The following is a 25,223-nucleotide window of genomic DNA, read 5'->3' as shown; positions in this document are numbered from 1 at the left end:
ACCTACCGCAGGGAAAGGGGATCGGAATCCGCCCCCGAGCCCCAGAGACCCCGAACACAGAGACGCCACAGGAGGGGGTGTCAGGGGTCCCCTAAAGCCCACCAGTGCGCTTCAGGGGGTCCCCAGCCCCCAGGGGAGGGGTTCTGGGGGTGCCCCCCCAAGTCTGGGGGGTCGGTGTACCACATTCGGGTAAGGGGGACCCAGTGCCCCCAGTATAGCCCAGGGACCTCCCACTGCCCCTCAGTATGGCCCAGTGATCCTCCAGTGATCACCCAGTAACCCCAGTATGGCCCAGTAACCTCCCAGTGTCCTCCCATGTGTCCTGGCAATCCCCCAGGAACTCCCTAGTCCCTCCCATGGTCCCCCAGTAACCTCCCAGTCCCTCTGAATGCCCTCTAGTTCCCCCCAGTGTGTCCCAGTATCCCCTAGTAATCACCCAGTGCTCCCCAAAGCCCCCCAAGTGTCCCCAACATGTCCCCAGATGCCCTTGGCCTTTCTGTGAGTGTGGGGTGAGGGGCGGTGTTTTTGGGGTCAGAGGGTCCCAGGAGGGCTGCTGAGGGAAGATGGAGGGTTGGGGATCACAGGGATGGGGTTTGGGGACAGTGACATTGGGGTGTCAAGGGGGGAACTGGGGACACCAAGAGGGTCTTGGGGACACCAGGGGGATCTCAGGACTCACTTGCTCGTGGTGCTGCCCCTCCTCTCCCCCCCAGACCCCAATAAGCCCCCGCAAATGTCCCCTAACTACCTTTTCTCATTTAATCCCCTCTCCCCACATATCCGTTTGACCCCCCAGTGCCCCAAGATCCCTTTTAGCTCCCCCAAATACACCCAAAGCTCCCCAAATCCCTTCCAAACCCCCCAAAGAGGGATCACCTGGCACCCTGGGAAGGGAACAGAGTGGGCAGCACTGGGGTCACTGGGCTGTACAGGGAGGCATGGGGAGGCACTGGGTTGTACTGGGAGACCCCTAATCCCCAAAGCCCCTCCTCATCTCCCCCAGGACCCTTCTGGACCCCAAAGCCCCTCAGGCCCCTGACTTGGTCCTGCTGCCCCTTGAGCATCTCCAGCTCCTGCAGAACCAGCAGCATTTCATGAGCAAATTGGCAGCTGACACCAAGCTGGGGAGGGTTGATGTGCTGGAAGGCAGGAGGGCTCTGCAGAGGGACCTGGACAAGCTGGATCCATGGTCTGATTCCAAGGGTTCAACCAGGCCAAGTTCCGGGTCCTGCCCTTGGAGCTGGAGCTGCTGCCACCACCCCTGCAGCCGCTCCCCCAGCCAAGGGAGCAGCAAAGGCAGGGCCAGGAGCAGGGACAGGGTCAGGGGAGCACTGGGGGGCCGGGAACCTCTTGGCTGGGGCAGGAAAGAGCTGCTGGCCACGAGGATGGGGTGTTGGTCCCAGCCACTGATGGGGCCGAGCAGAGCACGAGGCCTCCTCGGCCACCTCATGGGGTGACACTGTCTCCTACCTCCAGGGCACTGCTCCCAAAATCTTTGGGGAGACCTTTTGTGTCTGTTGCTGGTTGCTGCTTCATCCTGGGGACCTGAGGGCCCCTCTGCAATCCCATCCCTGGGGCACAATCTGCTCTCCAGAGCTCGACTGACTCCCTGCAGACTTTGCAGGGCAATCTGTGCTCGCAGCTGCATCCTGAGCCCGAGGTCAGTTTGTATCCCCGAGTGCTGATCCAGCCTGGGGACCCAGGGGATCCTGTGCCATTCCATCCATGGTGCAGGAGTCACTCTGCTGCCCTGGAGTCCCTGCAGAGGAACAAGTGCCATCTCTGTGTTTGGGAGCTGCCGAGGGTGGAGGGCGGAGCGGGCGATGCCGGAGCTGGGGGACCCCCGGCAGGCTGGAGGGGGGAGCACGGAGAGGGAGGAGCCCCGGGAACCTGGGAGCCTGAAATGGGGGGAGTGGAGAAGGGGAAGCCTGGAGAGTGGGGACCCCTGGGATCCCTGGGACAATAAGGTGGAGAACCTGGAGAGGGGGAATGTGTGGGAAGGCGGCACCCCAAAGGGGAGAGTCAGAGGAGAAGAGACCCTTGGGACCCCCAACACTCCCAGCATCCCTAAGTGGGATCCCCAACATCCCAGACAGGGGGGACCCTCTGAACCCCAGAGGGGAGAGAAGAGAGAGGGGGAACACCTGGGAAAGTTTGTTTGGACTGAATATTCATATTTTGGAATATTTTTTAGCTGAATCTCAACGTTTTGCAGTTTGGGAGGGCAGGGGCCTTAGTTCTTTTTCTGAGTTTTTGTTTGCCTGAATCATGGTGGTTTTGTTTTTTCTGGGCTGAATCTTGGAGGTTTTTATGGTCCCAGGATGCCTGGTGAGTTCTAGAGACAGACTTGGGCAGGAGGAACCCCCAAGGCAACACGCTCAGCCCTTGTTTCCCCCTCAGCAGGATTTGTCCTTCCCAAAGCTTGGGCAGATGGAGGAGGAGGCTGCAAGGAACAGGAAGATGCCTTTTGCCACTCAGGCAGGTGAGGAGGAAGTCAGTGCCCCTTTGGCCCTGTCTTGTGGTTCCTGTGGCAGCCGAGCATCGCCCCCGGCTGCAGGACAACCCCGCTGGCGCCGCCGTCCTGCTGGGGCTGGATCTGGGGGATGTCCTTGGCCTTCCCTCTGGGCCGGAGGCAAATCCCCTGCCTGTCCTTCTTCCTTCCTGCCCCAGGCCCCGAGCTGAGGACGGAGAGCACGGAGGACAAATCCCCCCGGCAGAGCCTGGTGGGAGAGGCCGTTTTGAAGGGCTCCCCGGTGCAGGAAGGCAGCGGGGAGGAAAAGGCCCAGAGATGCCCCCGGAGGAGGGGCTGCAAAGCCAGCCCAGGGAGCTCTGAGGAGGAAAGACCCAGCCTGTGCCGGGAAGGCGGCCGGAGCTTGAGCCGGAGCTCCGAGCTGGTGGTCCCTGAGCAGCCTCCCAGCAGGGAGAAGCCCTTCAGGTGCTTGGAATGTAGGAAGAGCTTCAGCCGGGGCTCCCACCTCTTCAGGCACCAGCACATCCACACTGGGGAAGGGCCCTACAAGTGTGGGGAATGTGGGAAGAGCTTCAGTGACAGCTCCAGCCTGATCCGACACCTGGTTATCCACACTGGGTTACGGCCCTACACGTGTGGGGAATGTGGGAAGACCTTCAGTTACAGCTCCACCCTCCGCACCCACCAGCGCATCCACACTGAGGAACGGCCCTACAAGTGCTTGGAATGTGGGAAGAGGTTTCAGACCAACTCCAATCTCGTCCAGCACCAGAGGACACACACAGGGGAGAGACCCTTCCACTGCACCGACTGCGGGAAGGGCTTCAACCAGAACTCCACCCTCATCACCCACCGGCGCATCCACACTGGGGAGAGGCCCTACAAGTGTGGGGAGTGTGGGAAGAGCTTCACCCAGAGCTCTACCTTGACCAAACACCAACGGACCCACCAGTAAGAGAAGCCCCACGAGTGCCCTGACTGCGGGAAGAGCTTTGGCCTCTGCTCCTACCCCAAATGACCCCCTGATGGTGAGGCAGCCCCTGGAGTCCAGTGACTGTCAGTCCAGCCCTTTCTACCAAAAAGGGCCAGTCCCCTTTCCCAGGGGCAGGTTGTGCCAACAGAACCCTTCTTGGGGGGTGTGTGGAGATTCCTGCCTTGGCTGGGACCCCCCAAGGTCACTGCTGGAGGTTGAGAGCAGAGATCTCCCCACGAGTGTTGGTCTGGGGGAGTTCCATCCATCTGTAATTCATAATTCTTGCTTTGGTGCCAGCTTGAGTAGAATTGCTTCAACAATTGCTTTAGTGTAGACCACTGTCCTATCTTATGCTGTAGTACTGGTAGTTTTAGTGTTTCTGTTGTGCAGTAAATAATTCTGATGGAGATCTTTTGTCTGATCATTTTTAACCCCAAATAATTTATTTCTACCAATAGATGTGATTTTCCATCCTTAAAACCTGGGGGACAAAAGAGGTTCAGTCCCACCTCTGTAATTCCTGTGAACTGAAACTGTTGGCATAACCCAGCAGCCCCTACACCCCACAGTAAATTGGGACCTCAGGGGAGCCACCCCCTTTTCCCAGCCCCCCTGTGCCCAAAGACCCCTATGGGACCATCAGACCTGCCTGACCACCCCTCCTTTTCCACCCTTCTCCCTGTTCATCCCACTTCTCCATGGTACCCTGCTATAATCTGCTTAAATATTGCAGAAAGAACTTCAGATTCAAATACTGCCTTAAGGAAAACTAAACCTCACACAAATTATTTTTTGATACCAAAACCTGATTTTTATTAATTGCTAAGAGGTGCAAAGAGAGCGGAAAAAATAAGAAAAAGTTGGAAACTGCTAAGATTATTTCTAGAAGCAGAGAAAAGTTACCACTGAAAACTGCCTTTTCTCACTGAGCTGGTCTGTATGTGGGGGAAGAGAAGGAGTTTCTGCCTTTTTTTCTCTGTCTCTGCAGCTTTTGGATGTTATCTCTGTAGCTGCAGGGGGTCTGACAGCTTTAGTTCTCTGCAATGCACCATGTGTGGTTTCACCGCTCATGCCCCTGTCCCAGGCCATGCAGGGTCTCAGCTCAGCTGAAGCTTTGGGCCCTCAGAAATATGGTCAGGGTAGAAGGATAAGGTAGAACTCTCATATGGGGCACGGTGGTCTCAGCTCTCTCCAGGCTGGCACAGTTCCAGTCTCCGGTGGCAGGCAGGCAGCACGCGGTGGCGGAGAAAAGGTGAGGGGAGGTGGGCAGAGATTCTCGGCTACAGTCACCAGTTCTTCTCCCTTTCCTCTCCCTGATTTTCCAAAATTAGGCCTCAACTTTCATAGTGTTCAAAGGAGGTTGAATGTGGTTTCTTGGCACGTAGCCAGTTCAGATGTTGGAGGAGATATGGTAACCATAAACAATGGCAGGATCTTTTGGCAGGAAAAGTCCTGTGGGAAGTCCTGGTGGGAACTTGTGACAGAGAGCTGACAGAGAATGTTTGATAGGAAGTTTTTGACAGGCAGAAACAATGGAGTAACATTTTTTGGCATTTCTATATTATCTGTGTGTTACAGATGGTTGCCATGGTAACCGACCTTTAGTGATGTGAATGTATGATGGTTGCCATGGTAACCTACATAACAACAATAAGAATGCAGAATGGTTGCCATGGTGACCGCTTGTAAAAATGAGAATGCATAATGGTTGCCATGGTAACCGAGGTAACAACGGGAATGCATTATGGTTGCCATGGGAAGTGACGTAACAATGGGATTGCATAATGGTTGCCATGGTAACCCAGTCACAATGAGACTTCATAACGGTTGTCATGGTAACAACTTGTAACAATGAGAATGCATAATGGTTGCCATGGTAACTGACATAGCAATGAGAATGAATAATGGTTGCCATGGTAACCAAGGTAACAATGGGAATGCATAATAGTTGCCATGGTAACCAGCCTAACAATGAGAATGCACAATGGTTGCCATGCTAAGTGACATAACAATGGGAATGCAGAATGTCAGGGGAGCTGTGTTCCAGCCAGGCTCTGAGGCTGTGGGTGAGGCAGTGGCCTGTGCTGGGCGTCAGGATGGGGGCTGACTGTTCCCAAAGCCCTCCCTGCCAGGGTGGGGCCTGGTGGCTGCCTGACCAGCTGCCCAGGCACGGAACTTCTTATCAGATGGAAACTGTGTCTTTCCTCCAGGCCCGAAAAATGCAGGTCCTCTTGCCAGACTTGGTGAACCTCCTGTGGCACAAACATTCACCTCTTGCAGTGAAGGCCCTGGGGGTCCTCAGAAATGTGCTGGGGCACCTGGAGAGGGAGGAGGGCAGTGCCATCGCCATGCAGGAACAGGTTGCAAGGCTGAGCATGGACCCAAAAAGGTGTGGGGGGGGGCTGACACCCCATAGGGGCTCTGGGCATCGGGGCAGGCCTGTTGGCAGTGGGCAGCCCTCCCCCCCCTGCAGCCTGTGGGGAGGGTCCCTGCAGAACCCGCACGAGCAGGGGCAGAGACGCTGCCACGGCCCTTCCCAGCACCTGCCCTACCTGCTCCACCAGGGCTGGGCAGCAGCCCACGGCCACCCAGGCCTGAATACGCGTGTCCCCACAGGTGTTGAGGCCAGGGCTTTGAGCCTCAATCCCTGTCCCCCAGGGCTGTCCCCAGACAGAGAACCCCAGATGCTTTTGCGGGGCGTGTCCCAGCTTCGTAAGGGCAGGATCACTGCAGGTCACCTTGCCCAGGCCCTGGTGCCACCTCCCAGCTTCTGCTGTTCTGCAGGTCTCCAGGGAAGCCCTCCTGGCTTCAGCAAAGCTCCTCAAGTGGAAGGAGCTCAAGCACCTGGTGGAGACGTTGCAAACACGGAGGATCGGCGAGTGCTTGGTGAGGACAAGCCCCAGGGCCCAGGCTGGGCCATGGGCTCTCCCTGCTCCGTGCCTGGGCCGGGGGCTCTCCCCTGCCCTTCTGCAGCGCACACCCCACAGCCTGGAGCTGCAGCCTTGTTGCTGACCTCGAGCATAGAGCCCCAGGGGCTCTTCTGCAGGCTCATCTGCCTTCCCTGCCCCCACTGGGAGGGAGGACTGGAAGGGACACTGAGGGGCTTTGTCGACAACAACAAACTGGGAGGATGTGGGGGAGCCCAGCTGGTTCTGGGTTCTCAGTAAACTGAGATACTGAAGATGGAACTTCTTACGCCTGGCAGAGGGTTAACCACGGACAGTAGGACTGTAACGCAGAGTGGGTTTCCTGTGAGGAATGTCAGCCTATTGTGTTAGGACATGTGGCTGTATGTCCAATCATAAGTTGTTATGAAGTGCTAAACCAATGCTGTGTGTACATGTGTCACCCCAGAACTGTATAAAGGTAGCTGCACTGTTGCAATAAAAAAGCTGCTGGTATCCTGAAACCCATGTCACCTCCCCGCCTCGACCACACAGGAGGAGCTGTTGGCTCCCTGGAAGGCAGGGGGTCCCTGCAGAGAGACCTCGACAGATCAGAGGACTTGGCAACCACCGACCACATGAAGCCTGACAAAGACAAGCGCTGGATTCTGCACCTGGATGTACAGACATGCTGTGGAATGAGACATTGGAGAGCAGCCCCGTGGAAAATGACCTTGGGGTCCTGGTCAGTGGCCAGGTTGACACGAGTCAGCAGTGCCCTGGCAGCCAGGAAGGCCAACCCTGTCCTGGGGGGCATCAGGCCCAGCAGGGCCAGGGAGGGGATTGTCCCGCTCTGCTCTGCACTGGGGTGGCCTCTCTTTGAGTCCTGGGGGCACTTCTGGGTGACACAAGAAGAGAGACATTAGAGAGCGTCCCAAGGAGGGCCATGGGAACAGTGAAGGGCCTGGAGGGGTGTTTTTCCAGGGGATGAGGGTTGGCACAAGACACACAGACACCAATTTTAAGGAACAAGGGTGTAATTTTACTACTGTGCAAAACAGTGAAGAATTAAAAAGGGATCATCTTTAACAAAACTACAAAAACTCTTAGGCAAATTCATTATTATTCAAATTCACCTGAAAAAAACTCCTTAACAGACCTTTGAAAACTACGAAAAACCTTTAAATTAAAATTGCCTCTGAGAATTCAAACCAAAGAAATTCGGCTTTTGCGGTTGTTGTAGTTTAGGAATGGCATTCCCCAGTTTGGTGTTCACCAGTTTACTGTTCCCACTGGAACACCCCAGACCACGTGCTGCTCACCCACTCCCTTCCCCTGCCCTCCCTCTGGGGAGGGACTGAGAGGAGAACTTGGAGGGACAAAAGGGAAAGATCCCAGCTTGGGATAAGAACAATTCCCTGGGAACAGCGATGCAGTCAGAAAACGAGCAGTGACAGCAACAACACCAACAGCAGAGTGTCCAGGACAGGCAAAGGGGTCACTCCAGTCGCTCCCCACATGGAACCGGCACCACCGGAAGTCTCTGCGTGCACTGGGCAGACGAGGGGTGAGCACACACGTGGTGCTGGTGTGGGGAGATGAACCTGAGTGGGCACAAACACCCACAGCTCCCTGGGGAAGGGGGGGGCACGAGAGGCTGTGGGACAAACAGTGCCTTGGGCTCACCAACAGGAACATTTCCTGGGAAAATCCCCCCAGGGTGCAGCCCTGGGATGTGCTTCTGTGCACAGAGCTCCCCGTGCCCACTCCTCAGGCCTCGGGGGGGCATCTCAGGCAGGGACAGAGCAGGTGACACCCTGTAGGGCTGGGATGGTTCCAGCCTGTGGAACGGAGGACTCGTGACACAGAGGGGAAACCACCCCAAAAAGCTGAGCTGGAGCCGTGATCCTGCAGGGAGGAATCTCTTCTGGCTGTCTCCTAAACAGGCCCAGGGGCCTGGCTGCTCTTACCATGAGACCTCTCCTGACTGTCTCAGAAAAGACAGAGCAATCAGGGAGGTTTTCAAGCCCTCAGAGAAGGAAAATGCCCAATCTGGCTTCAGGAGGGGGAATTAGGGACTGGATAGCTCTCCCTCAGTCCTTGGGAAGGTGACAGGACAAAGCCCTCCCACAGTCGTCTCCAGGCGCTTGAGGGCAAAGAAAAATGCAGTAGAAAGTGCCCCATTCCCTCCTTTCATTTGCTTCATTTTGTCTTTCCTTTCTCCCTTTTCTCTCTGCTACTGCTGGAAGAGCGGTTTGAGGGATAACAGAGCTTTTCTTGGCACTGGAAGGAGAAGGAAACCCACAAAGTGCAATTTCATAGAATCATAGAATCATGGAATCATAGAATTAACTGGGTTGGAAGAGACCTCCGAGACCATCAAGTCCAACCCTTGATCCAACCCCACTGTGATTACCAGATCATGGCACTGAGGCCACATCCAACCTCATCCTAAAAACCTCCAGAGATGGTGAATCCACCACCTCCTGGGCAGCCCATTCCAATGCCTGATCACTCTCTCTGTAAAGAATTTCTTCCTAATATCCAACCCAAACCTCCCCTGGGAGAGCTTGAAACTGACCCTCTTGTCTTACTGATAGTTGCCTGGGAGAAGAGACCAATCCCCACCCGGCTACAACCTCCTGTCAGGGAGTTGCAGAGAGTGCTGAGGTCTCCCCTGAGCCTCCTCTTCTCCAGGCTCAACAACCCCAGCTCCCTCAGCCTCTCCTCACAGCATTTGTGCTCCAGTCCCTTCCCCATTTGGAATGTTCAGACTGGAAGCGAGGAAAAAGAATCATCACTCAAAAAAAAAGCTCTCTCTCTCCCTGCCTTTAATGATCTTCAGGCCTCTAAGGCTTGATTGGAGTCTGTTTGGGGCGTCGTTGAGGAAGATTTCAAAGTACACATCATGAAATACGTAATTTTTTTTTTTTTATGAAAGGGAATATTTTGTCACTTTTCAGTTCAGAGAGAGGTGATAGATACATTTTCCATGTTGATGTTGATGCTGTCTCCTTGGGAGGTCTGGACAGTCCCTCGAGGGGGCTGACCCTGCTTGGAACAACCTTCCTCCTCACCTGCCCCCCCCATCATCCTCACCCTGGCACTGACATTGCTGTTTTTGTCTCAGGCTTCTCCTGAGCTCTTCAGGTGGATGTGACAGGCCCGTGACACCACCTCCTACCCGCTCTCCTCAGAGATCTGCCCAGCAGAGCTTGTCCTGTCTGCAACAAAAGGAAATTTAGCAGGAAAAAGGAAATTTGGGGGTTCACAAACCCCAAAACACCCCTGGGAACCACGTGCTCAGCACCAGCTGTCTGTAAAGTTCTCATCTTCCTGCAAGGGGTGATCTCATCAGAAAGGTTTTAGAGAGAGAGAGAGAGATAGGAAATATATATGTGGGAACATGAAAAAGAGCTGTCTGGGCAGGCAGGAGAGATTTTAACTGCTGGGATCTCGAGCTGGGAGGTGTCTGAAGGAACAAATCATGGTAATACAGAATATCTCAGATTGGAGGAACAGCTGTTGCCCTTTGAGAGCCTGGGCTGGCCGTGCCTGATGTTGACATCGCCCTCCATGGTGCTTTTAGTAGCACCCACTATCAGAGGATCAAACTGGAGGGGTTCATCAGGGATCCTCGAGTCCCTGATTTCATTTCAGGACCACGTAAAAATGAAATCACAGGACTAAGAGCATCATCCCTGTGCTCCTTGAGATCTGGCAGGCTGGGAAAACACTTCTCTGGGGAGCTTGTTCCAGTGAGCAACCCCAGCCTGTGTTTAATTCACCTCAAGGAGTGCACTAAAAGCTCCCCCCAGTTTTGGATTTGTGCTTCATAATGCTCAGAAACAACTTCAATCAGAAGCTCCCTGTATTCTCTGGGCAGAAAGATGAGGAAAACCAGAAAAAAAAACACTTTCTTGTTCTTTTTTCTTGGTGATCTTTTGACTTTGACAGCCCCCACGAAACTGCTCCCCATCAACCACGTGAGAAATGAGGAAATGAACCCCAGAGCTGGGCTTGTTGGGGCCCTTTGCCTGTTCCTGGTTGTCACTGCCCCTGGACTGTCCTGCTGTTTTCCCTGTATGCTTTAACCACCCCCCCCTCGCTTCCCAAAATGGGATTGCCCCAGGATGGGCCAAGGTTTACTGGTGTCTCTTTGTCATCAGTGGTTGCTGCTTCAAAAACACGGTCTGTGGTTACCTTAGGACTTCCCCAAACCTCTGAGTTTCCCACAACCCATTCCAGCTCTTTTAAATCCCAATTCTCGCCATCTCCATCACCCAGCACATCCCAGCCCCAAATTCAACCCCAACCCACACCCCCCCTTCACCATCCCCCTCCCAGCGGTGACAGGCAAGTCCCATCTGCCTGGAGAGACCCCCAGGGATGGGTGTCCCCCCCACCCAGTGCTGGATCCTGGGTTGCTGGGTCTCCACCCACCCACTTCTGTCTCCCCTGCCCCGTTCTACGTCCCCCCAACCCAGTTCTGTGTCCCCCCCAACCCAGTTCTGTCTCTTTCCCACTTTTGGGTCCCCCCTAGTTCCAGGTTCCACCCCCCAGTTCTGTCCCCCACTGGTTCTGTCTCGTTGCCCAGTTTGGGTCCCCCCCAATTCTGGGTCTCCCCCCCCCACCCCAAGGTCATCACTCCCTAGTTCTGTGTCACCCCCGTTCTGTCCCCCTCCCCAAATTCTGCCTCCCCCAGTTGTGTCCCCTCCCGTTCTGGGCCCCCGCCCGGGTTCTGTGTGGGAAGTTTGTCACCCTCTCACCACAGGAAGGAAGTGGGGGGTGACCTGGGGTGGCAGCGGCAGTGGCAGTGGCAGTGACAGTGACAGTGACAGCATGGCGGCTGCGCGGCACGGTGGCATCATCGGCGTCGCCATCAGGGTGCTGGTGGCCGGTACTGGGGGGCACTGTCCCACAGCAGGGGGGTTTTTCGGGGGACCTGACCCATTTTGGGGTGGGGGAAGCCCACCCAGATCCTTCCCACGCTCAGAGGGGGAAGGAAGTGGAGCCCCCACGTTGGGCCTGGATGATGGGGGTGCCCCCCACTTAGGGGGCTCAGCCACCCCCCCCAGTTACGGTGCTGGGTCCCCCTCTGTGTGTGGGTTTGGGGGGGCCGTGGGGGGGCTCCTCTCACCCCTGGCCCCCCTATCTCTCTCTTTGCCCCCCCAGCCCTGCCCTGCGTGGGGACCTTCAGCATCCACCCGATCCCGCATCGGATCCTGAGCCCTGGGCGGGGCCGCAGTTTTGGGCACCAGGTCCTGCCGCTCGAGGGGGCCCGGTACGAGATTTGGGGGGGGGGCTGAGCACCCCCAGTTGTGGGACAACACGTGGGATTGGGGGTGCCGGGGGTGGCCGGGACAACCCCTGGGATTGAGGGTCCCAGGGGAGGTTGGGACCCCCTGACCCCTGGGACTGGGAGGTTACGGGAGTGGTTGGGACCCCCTGACCCCTGGGACTGGGAGGTTACGGGAGTGGCTGGGACCCCCCCTGACCCCTGGGATTGGGGGGTTACGGGGGTGGCTGGGACGACCCCTGGGATTAGGGGTCCCGGGAGTGGTCGGGATCCCCCCTGACCCCTGGGATTGGGGGTCCAGGGGGTGGCTGGGAGGACCCCTGGGACTGGGGGGTCCCGGGGTGGTCGGGATCCCCGCTGACACCTGGGATGTGGGGTGCTGGGAGTGGTTGGGACGACCCCTGACCCCTGGGACTGGGGACCCCGGGGGTGGCTGGGACGACACCTGGTATTGGGGATGCCGGGAGTGGCTGGAACCCCCCCGACCCCAGGGATTGGGAATCCCAGGGGTGGCCAGGATCTCCCCCGATCCCTGGGATTGGGGGTCCAGGGGGTGGCTGGGAACCCCTGGGACTGGGGAGTCTCAGGGTGGCAGGGACCCCCTCGACCCCTGGGATTGAGGAGGTCCCAGGGGTGGGTGGGACCTCCCTTGACCCACTCCTCTGTCCCCAGGGTGCTGGTGGGGGCCCCGGCAGATGTGGGAGATGGGGGGGGGCTGTTCCAGTGCTCGGTGCAGAGCGGGGAGTGCCGGGAGGTGCCACTGGAAGGTGGGATTTGGGATTTGGGGTCGGGGGGGGGTTGTCAAGAGGGACTGGGGTGGGATTAGAAGTGGATGTGGGGTGGGATTGCAGGTAGGGCTGAAGTGGAATTAAGGGCCATTTGGGTGGGGGTCAGGGTGGGAGTGGGGTGGGGGTGGATTGGGGAGAACTTGGGGTGGGTGGGGGGAGAGCGAGGTGGGATTATGGAGTGCTTTTAGGGGTGGGTTTAGGGTGGGACTGGGGGTGGGATTGGGGTGTGGGATGGGGTGTGGGTAGGGTGCTTTTAGGGGTGGGTTTAGAGTGGGATTGGGGTGTGGGATGGGGGTGTGGGTAGGGTGGCTTTTAGGGGTGGGTTTAGAGTGGGATTGGGGTGTGGGATGGGGGTGTGGGTAGGGTGGTTTTAGGGGCGGGTTTAGGGTGGGATTGGAGTGTGGATGGGGGTGTGGGTGGGCTTGTTTTAGGGGTGGATTTAGGGTGGGAGCAGGATGAGATTAGAATGGGTGGGGGGGGTTGGGAGCAGGTGGGGTGCGATTTCAAATGGAGGAGGGGCGGGATTAGGGCGGGATCGAGGCAGAATTAGGGCGGGACCGGGACAGGGTCACGAACAAACCCCACCCCCAGGGAACAGCAGCCGGACCCATATGGGAATGGCCTTGGCCCGGGACGGCGACGTCACCATCGTGAGTCCAACAGTCCCCTCACCCCGAGGGGGAAAAGGGACCAATCCCACCCCCTTTTCCCCTCAGCCCCAACCCCTACCCCTTTTTTATCCCCCCTCCCCCCAGGCCTGTGGGCCCGGCTTGACCCACGTGTGCGACCGCAACGTCTACACCAGCGGGGTCTGCGTCCTGCTGGACCCCCAGATGGGAACGGGGCGGGAGCTGCTGCCGGGGTACCAAGGTCAGGGGGTGTTCCCCCATCCCACCAGAAATGACCCCCCAAAACCCCACAACCCCCCAGAGAACCTCGTGGTGGTGTCCCCGTGACGATCGACCCACAGGGACCACGAAAAGTCCCACTAATGAGTTGACCCCACAAAAGGTCCATCGTGGTGACCCCACGGTGGGATGGGGGGTATTAAAACCTTTCCCTGCGGCCCCCCCACGGGGGTGCTGACCCCAAATGTGACCCCCCCCCCCAAATGTGCCCCCCAGGGTGCCAGCGGGGCCCGGTGGACCTGGTGTTCCTGTTCGACGACTCGAGCAGCATGAGCAGCTCCCAGTTCGGGGCCATCCGCGACTTCATGGTGGACGTGATGGAGAAGCTGCAAGACAGCCCCGTCCACGTGAGCCCCGCGGGGTTTTGGGGGGGCACTGGAGGGGAAAGGGGGAGGGAAATGGCACCGGGGGCAGGATTTAGGGGGTGGGGGTTAGAGGGGGACTGTGGGGGGATGGGGGCTATAGGGGGCACTATGGGGCGATGGGATCTATAGGGGGCACTATGGAGGGATGGGGACTATAGGGAACAGTGTAGGAGAATGGGATCTATAGGGGGCACTGTGGGGGATGGGGGCTATGGGGGCACCGTGGGGCTGTGGGCTGTGGGGACACTGTGGGGCTGTGGGGACACCATGGGGCTGTGAGGACACTGTAGGGGCTGAGGGGACAACTTGGGGGCTGTGGGGACACCGTGGGGCTGGGGGGAAACTGCGGGGTGGGTACTCAGATGATCCTCTCCACCCCCAGTTCGGGGCCGTGCAGTTCTCAGACCGGGTCCACACGGTGTTCACGCTGAAGGAATTCGCAGCCCGGCCGCAGCCCCAGGAGCTGCTGCGGGGGCTGGAGCAACGCGGGGGCCTCACCGACACCTTCGCCGCCATTGGCTTCGTCGCGTGAGACACGCCCCGCTGCTGCCCCACAGCTGCCCCACAGCTGTCCCAATGTCCCCTGCTGTCCCCTGCTGTCCCCACCCCTCCTTATGCCCCACACCACCCTCTGCTCCCTCTCCCCACCATCCCCCCCAGCGCTGCCCTCCTAATGCCACCTCTGTGCCCCCACTGCCACCACCCCCCACAGCAGGGCAGCAACTGCCACTGCTGGCCCCCCAGAACCACCCCTCAATCCCCACTGCCACTCCCCACTGCTCCCACTGCCCCACTTCTGCCTCCGCTGCCTCACTCCGCTACCTCACCCCACTGCCCCACCCCACTGCACCGCACCACCCCACACCACTGCACCCCACTGCCCCACCCCACTACTCCCACTGCCCCACTTCTGTCTTCACTGCCCCACCCCACTGCCCTACCCCACTGCCTCACCTCACTGCCCCACCCCACTGCCCCACACCCCACTGCCACCCTTCAGCACCCACTGTTGTCCCTTTGCTGCTCCCCACCACCCCCCACCCTCCCGTCCCCCTGCTGTCCCCCCACTGCCCCTCCTCTGCCTCACTGTTGCCCCTCAACCGATCCCCCCAGTGCCACCTACTGAGCCCCAGTACCCCCTAACCTGCCCACTCTGCTACCCAGAGCATCCCTGCAGCCCCCTGTCCTCAGAACCACCCCCCAGCCCCCTAAACTGCCACCCCCAACCCCCAGCCACCCCCCAGCCACCCCCATGCCCCCATGCCCCCCCTATGCCCCCTGCCATGGCCCCACCCGTGCCTGTGGCCGCAGGAAGGAGCTGTTCTCAGCCGAGGCGGGGGCGCGGCCGGGGGCGCGGCGAGTGCTGGTGATGATCACGGATGGCGACGCCACTGACCACGACCCGCAGGCGCTGGAGGCAGCCGAGGAGCGTGGGATCCACCGCTACGTCATCGGGGTGGGCGAGACAGGGGGCGTAGCCGGGAGCGTGGCCATGAGGCTGTGGTGGAGCTGGGTGTGGTCATGTGTGAGCGTAATTATGGTGGGACTGGTAGTGGTGTGGGTGTGGCCATTGTGTGGGTGTGGTCTTTGTATGGGCATGGTCTTTGTGTGGGTATGGCCACTGTATGGGCGTGGTCGTTGTGTGGGTGTTGTCCTTGTGCGGGCGTGGTTATGGTAGGACTGGTAGGGGTGTAGGCATGGCCATTGTGTTGGTATGGTCATTTGTGTGGGCGTGGTCATTGTGCAGGCATGGTCATTGGGTGGGCGTGGTCATTGCGTGGGTGGTCATTGCATGGGTGTGGTCATTGTGTGGGTGTGGCCACTGTGTGGGCATGGTCATTGGGTGGGCGTGGTCATTGCATGGGTGTGGTCATTGTGTGGGTGTGGCCACTGTGTGGGCATGGTCATTGGGTGGGCGTGGTCATTGCATGGGTGTGGTCATTGTGTGGGTGTGGCCACTGTGTGGGCATGGTCATTGGGTGGGCGTGGGCATTGCATGGGTGTGGTCATTGTGTGGGTGTGGCCACTGTGTGGGCATGGTCATTGTGTGGGCGTGGCCATTCCATGGGCATGGCCGTCATGTGGGTGTGGCCATGAGTGGGTGTGATGTTGAGTGAGTCAAGCGGGTGTGGTCGCAGCGGGTGCGACCAGCGGTGGGTGTGGCAATGTGTTGTTGGGGGGTGGGGTGGGCGTGGCCGGAAGCGGGGTCTGCTGGAGCTGGATGTGGTCGGGTGCCGGCAGATGTGGGCGTGGTCGCGAGCGGGGGGGCGTGGCCCTCTGAGGGGCAGGGCGAAACCGGACCACAAGCAGGTGTGGTGAACGGATTGCAGGTGGGCTCGGCCCCGGGTGGGTGTGGCCGTGAAGAGGCAGGATGGGGACGGGTGGGAGGTGGGCGGAGAGGGACGGAACAACATCCACGCCCCCTTCCCACCCCGGTAACACCCCACCATGTCCCCCCCAGGTGGGGAACAACTTCGACAGCCCTGACACGCGGCGCTACCTGCAGCAATTTGCCTCCGGGCCGGGCTTCGTGAAGGTGCTCGAGAGCTTCGAGCGGCTCCGCGGCCTCTTCCAGGACCTGCAGGCGCGGCTCTATGACATTGAGGGTACCCCGGGAACCCTCCCCCACCACCCGTTCCTTCCCCCTCCCTCACCTTCCCTCCCCTTCTCTGCCCAGAAACCCTGATGGCAACGAGGAAGGGATACTCCAAAACCGGCTAAAGGGGGATTGGACCCCACCCGCCACCCCCCAATTCACCCCTTTCTTTCCCAGTTAGCCCCTCCCTCACCCCAGTTAGCACCTCCCCACCCCCAAGCCCAGTATCCCCCGGTCCCCCTTTCCCCTTCCCAGTTAACCTACCCCCAATCCTATTTTCCCCACAGGTACCACCCCTGGTCCCCTCCTCCTCCCCATTCCCAGTTAACCTGCTCCCATCCTGTCCCCATCATCCCCCACCAGGTACCGCCCTGGTCCCCTCCTCCTCCCTTCCCAGTTAACCTGCCCCATCCCATTTCCCTCCAGATACAATCCCTAGTCCCCTCCCCTTCCCAGTCACCATGCCCCCATCCCATCCCATCCCATTTCCCCCCCCCAGGGACCACCCAGCTGCACAGTTTCCACCTCGAGATGTGCTCCAGCGGGATCAGCCTTGACGTCATCCAGGTGGGATTGAGGGGGGAGGGAAAGGCAGGGAGGGATGTCCTTGTGCTCTCCTGACCCTCTCCCCCCCATCCCTGACCCTCTCCTCCCCCAGGGCCGGCGGGTGACAGGGGCGGTGGGTGCCGATAACTGGGCGGGGGGGCTGCTGGAGCTGCAGGGGGAGAATGAGACCTTCGTGCCCAACCCCCACCCCAAGGAGGGGTACCTGGGTAAGAGGCGTTAATTTGGGGGGGGACGGGGGGCGTTAATTAGGGGCTATGTGGATTGGGGAGGGGTCGATGGATGTGGGGAATGGGAGTTAATTGGGGGGAGAGGTTAAGCGGGGGGAACAGAGCAGGAGAGGAGGTAAATTTGTGGGATTGGGGGAGTTGGGGAGGGGTTGAATTTGTGGGATTGGGGGAGTTGGGGGAGGGGTTGAATTTGTGGGATTGGGAGGAGTTGGGGGAGGGGTTGAATTTGTGGGGTTGGGGGAGTTGGGGGAGGGTCAATCTTGTGGGGTGGAGACTCTGGGGTTGGAGGGTTTGGGATGGGTGGGAAGCAGGATCCTGGTGTGGGGGTTTTGGAGGGGGAGGTTCAGACCCAACCAGGGGACCAGCATGACCATGGTGGCCCCATCTCAGGGGGTGGGGTGAGGAGGGGGTGACCCAGGTCACCCCAACTTGAGGAGCAGGTAACAACGGTGACCCTAACCTGGGGTGACCATGGGGGGACACCACCCCCCTAAACGAGCTCAGGAGTGACCAGGTCGTCACATCTCGGTGACCACCTTCACCGATGTGACCCCCTGAACCTGCTGGTGGCCCCCCGACCCCCCCCCAGGCTACTCCCTGGCAGGGCTGCAGGTCCCTGGGCGGGCTCTGGTGGCCGCAGGTGCCCCCCGACACCTCTACATGGGGGGGGTCGTCCTCTTCGAGGTCCCCGAGGCTGCTGGGGACTGGAAGGTGCTGCAGACCCTCCAGGGGGAGCAGGTACGGGGGCGGGGGGAACGACGACAGGGTGACTCCTGGGTGTCCCCACTGCCCCCCCAGGTGACACGTGTCACCCTGTAGGTGGGGTCCTACATTGTGGGGAGGGGTCCCCATGGGTGCTACCCACCCTCTCACTGACGCAGATGTCCCCCCCCTCCGCAGGTGGGGTCCTATTTTGGGGCCACCCTCTGCACCCTGGAGCAGGGCGGGGGGACAGTGGCTCTGCTGGTGGGGGCCCCCACCCATTATGACGGGCGCCGAGGGGGACGGGTGTACCTGTACAGGTGGGATCAGGTAAGAGGGGGGTCACCTGTCACCCCTACCCCCCTGGGGGGCACCACCAACGACCCCCAGAAATGTGGGGTGGGACAGAATGCCCAGGGACACTGGGGGTGACCAGGAGGACCCTGAGCTGGGGGAGGGGTAGGATGAAGGTGACCAGGGGTGACCCCAACCTGAGGGACATGGGACTGGAGGGACCAGGGGGTGACAACAGCCCGGGAGTGACCCCAACCTGAGGGACGTGGGGCTGGAGTGACCAGGGGATGACAACCCAGGAGTGACTGGGGTGACCCCCAAACCAGAGATGTGGGGTCACCGTGGTGGCCACCAGCTTGGCGACCCCACGGGGTGACCTCAGCCACCCCCATGGGATTGGGGGTTGCCCAAGGTGACCCCCCTTGTCCCCCCCAGGACTCCCTGCACCCCTCTGGGCAGCTTTGGGGTGCCCCCGGCCACCCCCTGGGGCGTTTCGGGGCATCCCTGGCCGCGCTGGGGGACCTGGATGGTGACGAACTGCCCGAGGTGGCCGTGGGGGCCCCGCTGGAGGACGAGGAGCGCGGGGCCATTTACATCTTTTGGGGGCGGCCCGGGGGGGTGGAACTGCACCCCCGCCAGGTGGGACCTTTTGGGGGAGGGTGGGGGGGACACGAGGAGGGGGACAGACCCCCACCACGGGGGGAGGGGACATCACGGGCTGAGGTGTCCCCACCCCCCCATCCACCCAGAGGCTGCAGGGGGCCGTGGTGGCCCCAGGGCGATTTTTCGGGCAGGCGGTGGCCGGGGGCTGGACCTGACGGGGGATGGGCTGGAGGACGTGGCCGTGGGGATGGAGGGACACGTCGTGGTGATGAGGTGACACCTGGGGGGGATGGAGGGGACACAGGAGTGGCATGGGGGACGTCGGGAGGTGGAGATGGGGACACGGGGTGGGGACGTGGAGACGTGGGGGTGGGGACACAGGGTGGGATCGCGGCGTGGGGTCAAGGAGGGACACAGCATGGGGTCGGGGAGGGGGATGGGGACACAGGAGGGGCACGGAGGGGAGTCGGAGAGGGGATGGGGACGTGGGGGTGGAGATGGGGACACGGGGTGGGGACACGGGGACACAGTGCGGGGTCGGGGAGGCGGGTGGGGGTGTGGAGACGTGGGGGTGGTAACGGGGTAGCGGAGGTGGCAATGTCAGGGTGGAGACACGGGACAAGGACGGGGGGACATGGATGGTGATGGCGGGGTTGGATGAGGACAAGGGATGGGGACAGGGGGGTGGGGACAAGGGACAAGGGCACGGGGGGGTAAGTCGAGGGGGAAGGGCACTGGGGAAGACACAGGGTGGTGACACTGGAGGGACACGGGGGTGGTGACACAACTGGTGCCACCCTTGACGTGTCCCCCCTCCCCCTCTGCAGGTCCCGCCCGGTGCTGAGGGTCACTGCCAACCTGACCTTTGACCCTCCCGCCATCCCCACCCGCGGGGTCGACTGTTCTGACGTCACCGTTGTCACCATCGTCACCCTCCAGCTCTGCCTGCACCGCCCAGGTCCGGGGTGGGGAGGGGGAAGGCAGGGGTGGAGGGGGTCTAGGAGGGTCTTTGGGTGGTTTTTGGCTGAGTTTTCACCCTGACCGTGACCTCCAGGTGATCCCGTGACCCCTGTGATGTTCCGGGTGGAAGTGGAGCCACAGCGAGACCAAATTCGGGGGGATTTCGGGGAGGGGCAGCCAAGCTGGGAGGGGGAGATGGAACCAGGGAGGAGCTGCCAGAGCAGAGAACTCAGGCTGATGGTAGGGACCGGCCCCTGGGGGTGGGATCCAATTTTGGGGGAGTGGGATCCACATTTGGGGGATGGGATCTACATTTTGGGGAGTGGGATGGACATTTGGGGGGTTTGGATTGACACTTTGGGGGGTAGGATCCATATTTGGGGAGTGGGATTCATCCCTGGGAGGTGGGATCCACATTTTGGGGGTGGATGGACATTTAGGGGAGTGGGATCCACATTTGGGGGGTGGGATCCAAATTTGGAGGGTGGGATCCAGATTTGGGGCCAAGGGATCCATAATTGGGGGTGGGATCCACAACTTGGGGGTGGGATCCACATTTTGGGATCCACATTTTGAGGGGGAGGGATCCAGATTTGAGGGGATGGGATCCAGATCTGGGGGGGTGGGATCCACATTTGGGGGGTAGGATCCACATTTTGGGATCCCCATCCCCCCCAACTTCTCCCCCCCCTCCGCTGTGCTTCAGCCGTGCCTCGAGGACATCATCACTCCCCTCCGTGCCACTGTCACCGTCTCTCTGCCCCACAGAGACCCCCCAGGGCCCATCCTGCCCCCCGGCACCGGCCCCACCTGGGTGGAGGTAACGCCCACGGGGAGGGTCCCCCCAATCCTGATTTAGCCCCTTTTAATCCTGATTTAGCACTTTAAATCCTGGTTTAGTCCCTTTAATCCCGTTTTAGCCCTTTTAATCCCATTTTAGCCCTTTTAATCCTGAATCAGGCCTTTTAATCCTGGTTTAGTAATTTTAATCCTGGTTTAGTCCTTTTAAATCCTGGTTTAATCCTTTAAATCCTGGTTTAGTAATTTTAATCCTAGTTTAGTCCTTTTAATCCTGGTTTAGTAATTTTAATCCTGGTTTAGTCCTTTTAAATCCTGGTTTAATCCTTTAAATCCTGGTTTAGTAATTTTAATCCTAGTTTAGTCCTTTTAATCCTGGTTTAGTACCTTTAATCCCATTTTAGCAATTTTAATCCTGGTTTAGCCCCTTTAATACTGGTTTAGCCCTTTTTAATTGTGGTTTAGCCCTTTCAATCCCAGTTTAGTCCTTTTCCTCCTGTTTCAGCTCTTTTAATCCTGGTATAGTCCCTTTCAATCCTGGTTTAGTAATTTTAAATCCCGTTTTAGCCCTTTTTAATCCTGGTTTAGTCCCAAATTAACACCCCCACCCCCCCAAATTAACCCATTTTCCCCCAAAATTCCCCCCGCCCCACAGATCCCATTCGAGCAGAGCTGCGGCCCCGACGGGCTGTGCGAGGCCGACCTGGGGGTCCGGCTGGGGCCGAGGGGCTTTGCTGTGCTGGGGGTCCCCGACGCCGAGCTGGGGGTCCTGCTGGTGGTGGAAAACTCTGGAGAAGACGCTTATGGGGCAACCCTACAAATGGGGCACCCCCAGGGGGTCTCCTACCGACGCGCCAGGGCCAGCCAGGTACATGTGGGGCACCCCATGCGGGGCGCCCCAAAATATCGGGATGTGGGGGTGGGAGGGACACACAGGGGGGCTTGGGGGGGTCGCAGATCCCGCAGATCCCACGGATTTCAGTCCAAAATTTCCCATTCAAGGGCTCGGCCCCTGTGCCCATCACCTGCCGGGACGCCCCTGGCGCTGAGGGGCAGCCGTGGGGCCTGTCCTGCCGCCTGGGCTCGCCCGTACTGCGCGCAGGATGGCAGGTGAGACCCGCGTGGGGGGCCGGCGGGGGTGGTTGTGGGGTAATTCACCCCACCCACCCCACCCGGAGTCACCCCAACCCACGGCAGGTGGCGGTGGAGGTGACCTTTGACCTGCAGCAGAACGCCTCGTGGGGCGAGTCCGTAGGGCTGACGGCGGCTGTGAGCAGGTGGGGGGGCATCTGTGGGGATCGAGGGGGGGTTTGTGGGGTGGGGGAGGTGACACCTGTGGGTCTCTCCCCCTCCCTGTCCCCACAGCGAGAACGAGCCCAACGTCACCCTCGGGGACAACGCGAAGTCCTGGGAAGTTCCCGTGCGCTTCGCCCTCCCCCTCGTGGCCTCCTGGTGAGCCCACCACAAGTTCCTGCCCCACCCGTGGGTTCCTGGGGGGTCCCCAGGTGGGTGGGCCCCACTGATATCCCCCACACACAGGCAGGAGGACTCCACCCCCACCTCAACTTCACCCCCCCCAGCCCCACAACAAGACGCTGCAGCACCGCTACCGGGTGAGCCCCCCTGAGTGACTCCCAAAACCCCCCAAACCCCACTCCCCCCGTGACCCCCAGCTCTGTGTCCCCCCAACTCCCACAGCTGGAGCTCCTCCACGCCCCCACCCCAGGCAGCCCCAAGCCGTGGGCGAGGCCCTTCGTGCTCCTGCCCCACCTCACGCTGCCCCACGGCGTGGCCGTGGATGCTCCACGAGTGCATGTGGTGAGTGAATGGGGGGGCTTGAGGGGGGTCTGCCCCCCGTGGGGTGTCCCACTGAGCCCCTCCTCCCCCCAGATACAGGGGACAGGACCCCCTCAATCCCCCCAACTCAACCCCTGCCCCCCAACTCAACCCCTGTTGAGGGACTCCATATCCCCCCAATTTCCCCCTCAAATTTCCCCTTCCCTTACTGACCCCCCATCCCTGCCCCCCACCCCCTACCCCCCAACTCACCCCTGTCCCCCTGACTCTCTCCTGCCCCCCAAAAGCCCTTCCTACCCCCAGCTCCACCCTAAAACCAAATCCCCCTGCCCTTACTGAGCCCCCGTCCCTGCCCCCCCAACTCACCCCCTAGCCCCCAACCAAGACCCTCATCCCTCCAACTCCCTTCTGCCCCTCAAAAGTCCTTCCTACCCCTCCGCTCCCCCTGAACCCCAAATCCCCCAATCCCTCCTGCCCCCAAAAGTCTTTCCTACCCCTGAGCTCCACTCCTGAACCCCAAATCCCCCGACTCCTCTCCCCCAAAAGCCCTTCCTGCCCCTCCGCTCCACCCTTAACCCCAAATCCCCCAAAAATTCCCTCCTGACCCCCCAAATCCCTTCCTGCCCCTCTGCTTCCCCCTTAACCCCAATTCCTCCCCCCAAATCCCCCTCTGCCCCCTCCGACTCACCACTTTTCTGTGCAGGATCCGGGGGTCCTCTGTGACCCCGTGGAGCCACATTTGGGGGGCTCTGTGGGGCGGGACCTGAACAGGAGCATCACCCAGGTGAGGGGGAAGGTTTTTTTTGGGGGGACACCCCAATATTGGGAGTTTTTTGGGGGGGGACCCCCATAAAGGGGCATTCCGAGGCAGGTAGACCCCACCGTGGGGGTCCTCTGGGGGGTCCCACAGTTGTGGGGTCTTGGAGTGTCGTCCCCCCACCATGGTGGGGGAGGGGCAGGGCCCTAATTTTGGAGTCCCTCCCCAGACCTGCTCCACCCCCCACCTGAGGCTGTTCCGCTGCCCCCCCACCCTGCTGACCCCAGGGGTCACCGTGGAAGTCACGGTCAGCGCTGCCCTGAGGCCCCTCCCCCACAGCCAGGTACACCTCGCCCCTCCCCACCCCCTAAAGCCTCTCCCCCTCTGTAACCCCTCTTCCCCCCACCGCAGGGCCCGCCCACTCCCGCTTTTGCTCCACCCTCTGGCTCGCACTGGCCCCGCCCTTTGTGGAGGCCACGCCCCAATTGCTCAGAGCCCAGGTAATGGTGGGGCGTGGGGAGGGGCTCTGGATTGGGGAGGGTCTAGAGAGGGAGGGGTCCCTGGGTGGGGAGGGGCTCTGGGAGTGGGAGAGGGGCTGGGAGGAGAGGCCAATAGAGGGAGGGTCTCTGGGTTGAGGAAGGGTCTAGAGAGGAGGGGCTCTGGAGTGGGGGAGAGTCTGTAGAGGGAGGGGCTCTGGGGTGGGGAGGGTCAATAGAGGGAAGTGCTCTGGGGTGGGGAGGGTCAGTTGAGGGAGGGGCCCTGGGATAAGGGAGGGACTATAGAAGGAGGGGCTCTGGGGTGGGGAGGGGCTTATTTGGAAGCCACACCCTGATTCTTCCTCTCGGAGGTCAATGTGGGGAGGGGCTCTCCCAATTTATGGGGCAGCCCCTCCCCCACCTGACCTCGACCCCTCCCCACATTTTAGGGGGTCACGGAGGTCGAGCTGCTGTGGGAAGTGAACCCCCTGCCCAGCTATGTGGGGAGGGGTGGGGGGTTGCTGCTCCTCCTCCTCATTGTCCTCGGTCTCGCCAAGGTGAGGTGGGGGAGGGGCGTGGGGTGGGGAGGGGTGAACCCCACTTTGGGCGCACCCTCCCCCTATTCTTACCCTGCCCCTCCCCCACAGTGCGGCTTTTTCCAGAGGAATTACCGGGAGCGGATGGAGCGGGAGGGGAGGGGCCAGAGGAGAGGGAGGGGCCGGAGGAGGGGAGGGAGAGGGGGAGGAGAGTCCCCCAAGTGGGGAAACCCCCAAAGAGGGGACTCCCCCTCCTGACCAGCCCCGCCCCCTCCTTCACCGGGTAAAAGCAGTTCTGAGCCCCTTCCCCACCCCCAAAGGGGTTTCCAACCCCTCCCCCACCCCAATAAAAGGTTCTCATGCCCCTCCCCTCCCCCACCTTAATGGCTCCTCCCTGTTTCTCTCCACTGGTTTTACTGGGAAGCCCCCAGAAGAGGCTGGGGGAGAGGGGGTCATGACCTTGCCCCTCCCCCTCTCACTCCAAATCTGAGGGGTGGGAGAGGGGCTGGAGCAGCAGGAGTGGCAACTGGGAGATCTGGGTGGGCAATTGGGATGCTCAGTGTGGGGAAACTGGGAGGTTTTATGGGGTCAAATGATGGGTGTGCTGGCCCACTGGGGGGAGAGGGGCAACTGGGAGATCGGGGGGGGGGGGGGCAACACCCCCCCGGGGGGGAACACCCCCCCAAAACCCACCCAGGGCACCGTGGGGTCCAGGATGCTGACTGGGGGCAGGGCCCCTCTATCACTGCCCTGGGTTGGGGCCATCAAAGCTTTGTCCCCTGTGAACACCCACGGGAAGAAAAACTGCCACTCCATAGATCGCGTTGAGGGTCCTGGGGTTGTTCCAGGGTGAACTTCCATGGCATCGGAGCAAATTCCTGGACAATTTTCCAAGGACTTACCCGTGTCCTCTGTAGTGGGTTTAGCTCACCCTCCCCTCTCCAGCTTGGCAGAGGAGGAGGGGGAGAAAAAAAAAACCCGTTAAAGAATTCGTGAGCAGAGATAGGAAGTGGGACACAGTCATTTACCAGCGGGCAAAACAGACTCAACGTAGGGAATACAACTTAAATTCATTGCCAACAGGATAAAAGCTAAAAAAGTTGCTTTCCACGGGGTGCAGGATGGTCCTCTGTGGTCTGCATTACCAGAGCTTTCACCACGGGCTGGGGTGGGTAAAATGGCTCTGAGTCCTTCCCCTGTTTCCGTGGGATCCCTTCCCATG

At 60.1% G+C, this 25,223-nt stretch overlaps 2 protein-coding genes across 2 annotated transcripts; both read left to right on the top strand.

Annotated features, from left to right (window-relative positions):
* The first annotated feature begins 816 nt into the window (after nucleotides 1-816).
* Nucleotides 817-3,850, top strand: LOC126652313 (oocyte zinc finger protein XlCOF19-like). Its single transcript, XM_050339030.1, has 2 exons — nucleotides 817-1,660; nucleotides 2,401-3,850. The coding sequence occupies exon 2, from the start codon at nucleotides 2,604-2,606 to the stop codon at nucleotides 3,423-3,425; it is 822 nt and encodes a 273-aa protein (XP_050194987.1). The 5' UTR covers nucleotides 817-1,660; nucleotides 2,401-2,603; the 3' UTR covers nucleotides 3,426-3,850.
* A 7,316-nt stretch (nucleotides 3,851-11,166) lies between these two features.
* On the top strand, nucleotides 11,167-24,491 carry LOC126652310 (integrin alpha-L-like). Its single transcript, XM_050339011.1, is given in 32 exon segments — nucleotides 11,167-11,228; nucleotides 11,504-11,612; nucleotides 12,300-12,394; nucleotides 13,007-13,065; nucleotides 13,171-13,285; nucleotides 13,540-13,670; nucleotides 14,071-14,216; nucleotides 15,000-15,144; nucleotides 16,150-16,294; nucleotides 16,784-16,851; nucleotides 16,943-17,057; nucleotides 17,668-17,816; nucleotides 17,979-18,110; nucleotides 18,510-18,713; nucleotides 18,824-18,881; nucleotides 18,884-18,950; nucleotides 19,505-19,635; nucleotides 19,732-19,877; nucleotides 20,344-20,457; nucleotides 21,091-21,303; nucleotides 21,438-21,545; nucleotides 21,633-21,712; nucleotides 21,801-21,887; nucleotides 21,975-21,995; nucleotides 21,997-22,048; nucleotides 22,134-22,253; nucleotides 22,936-23,016; nucleotides 23,219-23,331; nucleotides 23,399-23,489; nucleotides 23,915-24,022; nucleotides 24,113-24,190; nucleotides 24,192-24,491. Coding segments are annotated over 32 exon segments (3,639 nt in total). The 5' UTR covers nucleotides 11,167-11,170.
* Nucleotides 24,492-25,223: the final 732 nt, after the last annotated feature.

This window comes from Myiozetetes cayanensis, unplaced genomic scaffold (genome assembly GCF_022539395.1).
Source record: "Myiozetetes cayanensis isolate MyiCay16 unplaced genomic scaffold, myiCay2020 scf76, whole genome shotgun sequence".
Lineage (NCBI taxonomy): Eukaryota > Metazoa > Chordata > Aves > Passeriformes > Tyrannidae > Myiozetetes > Myiozetetes cayanensis.
Note: the sequence above shows the minus strand (reverse complement) of the source record. Positions and strands in the feature narration are given on the sequence as shown.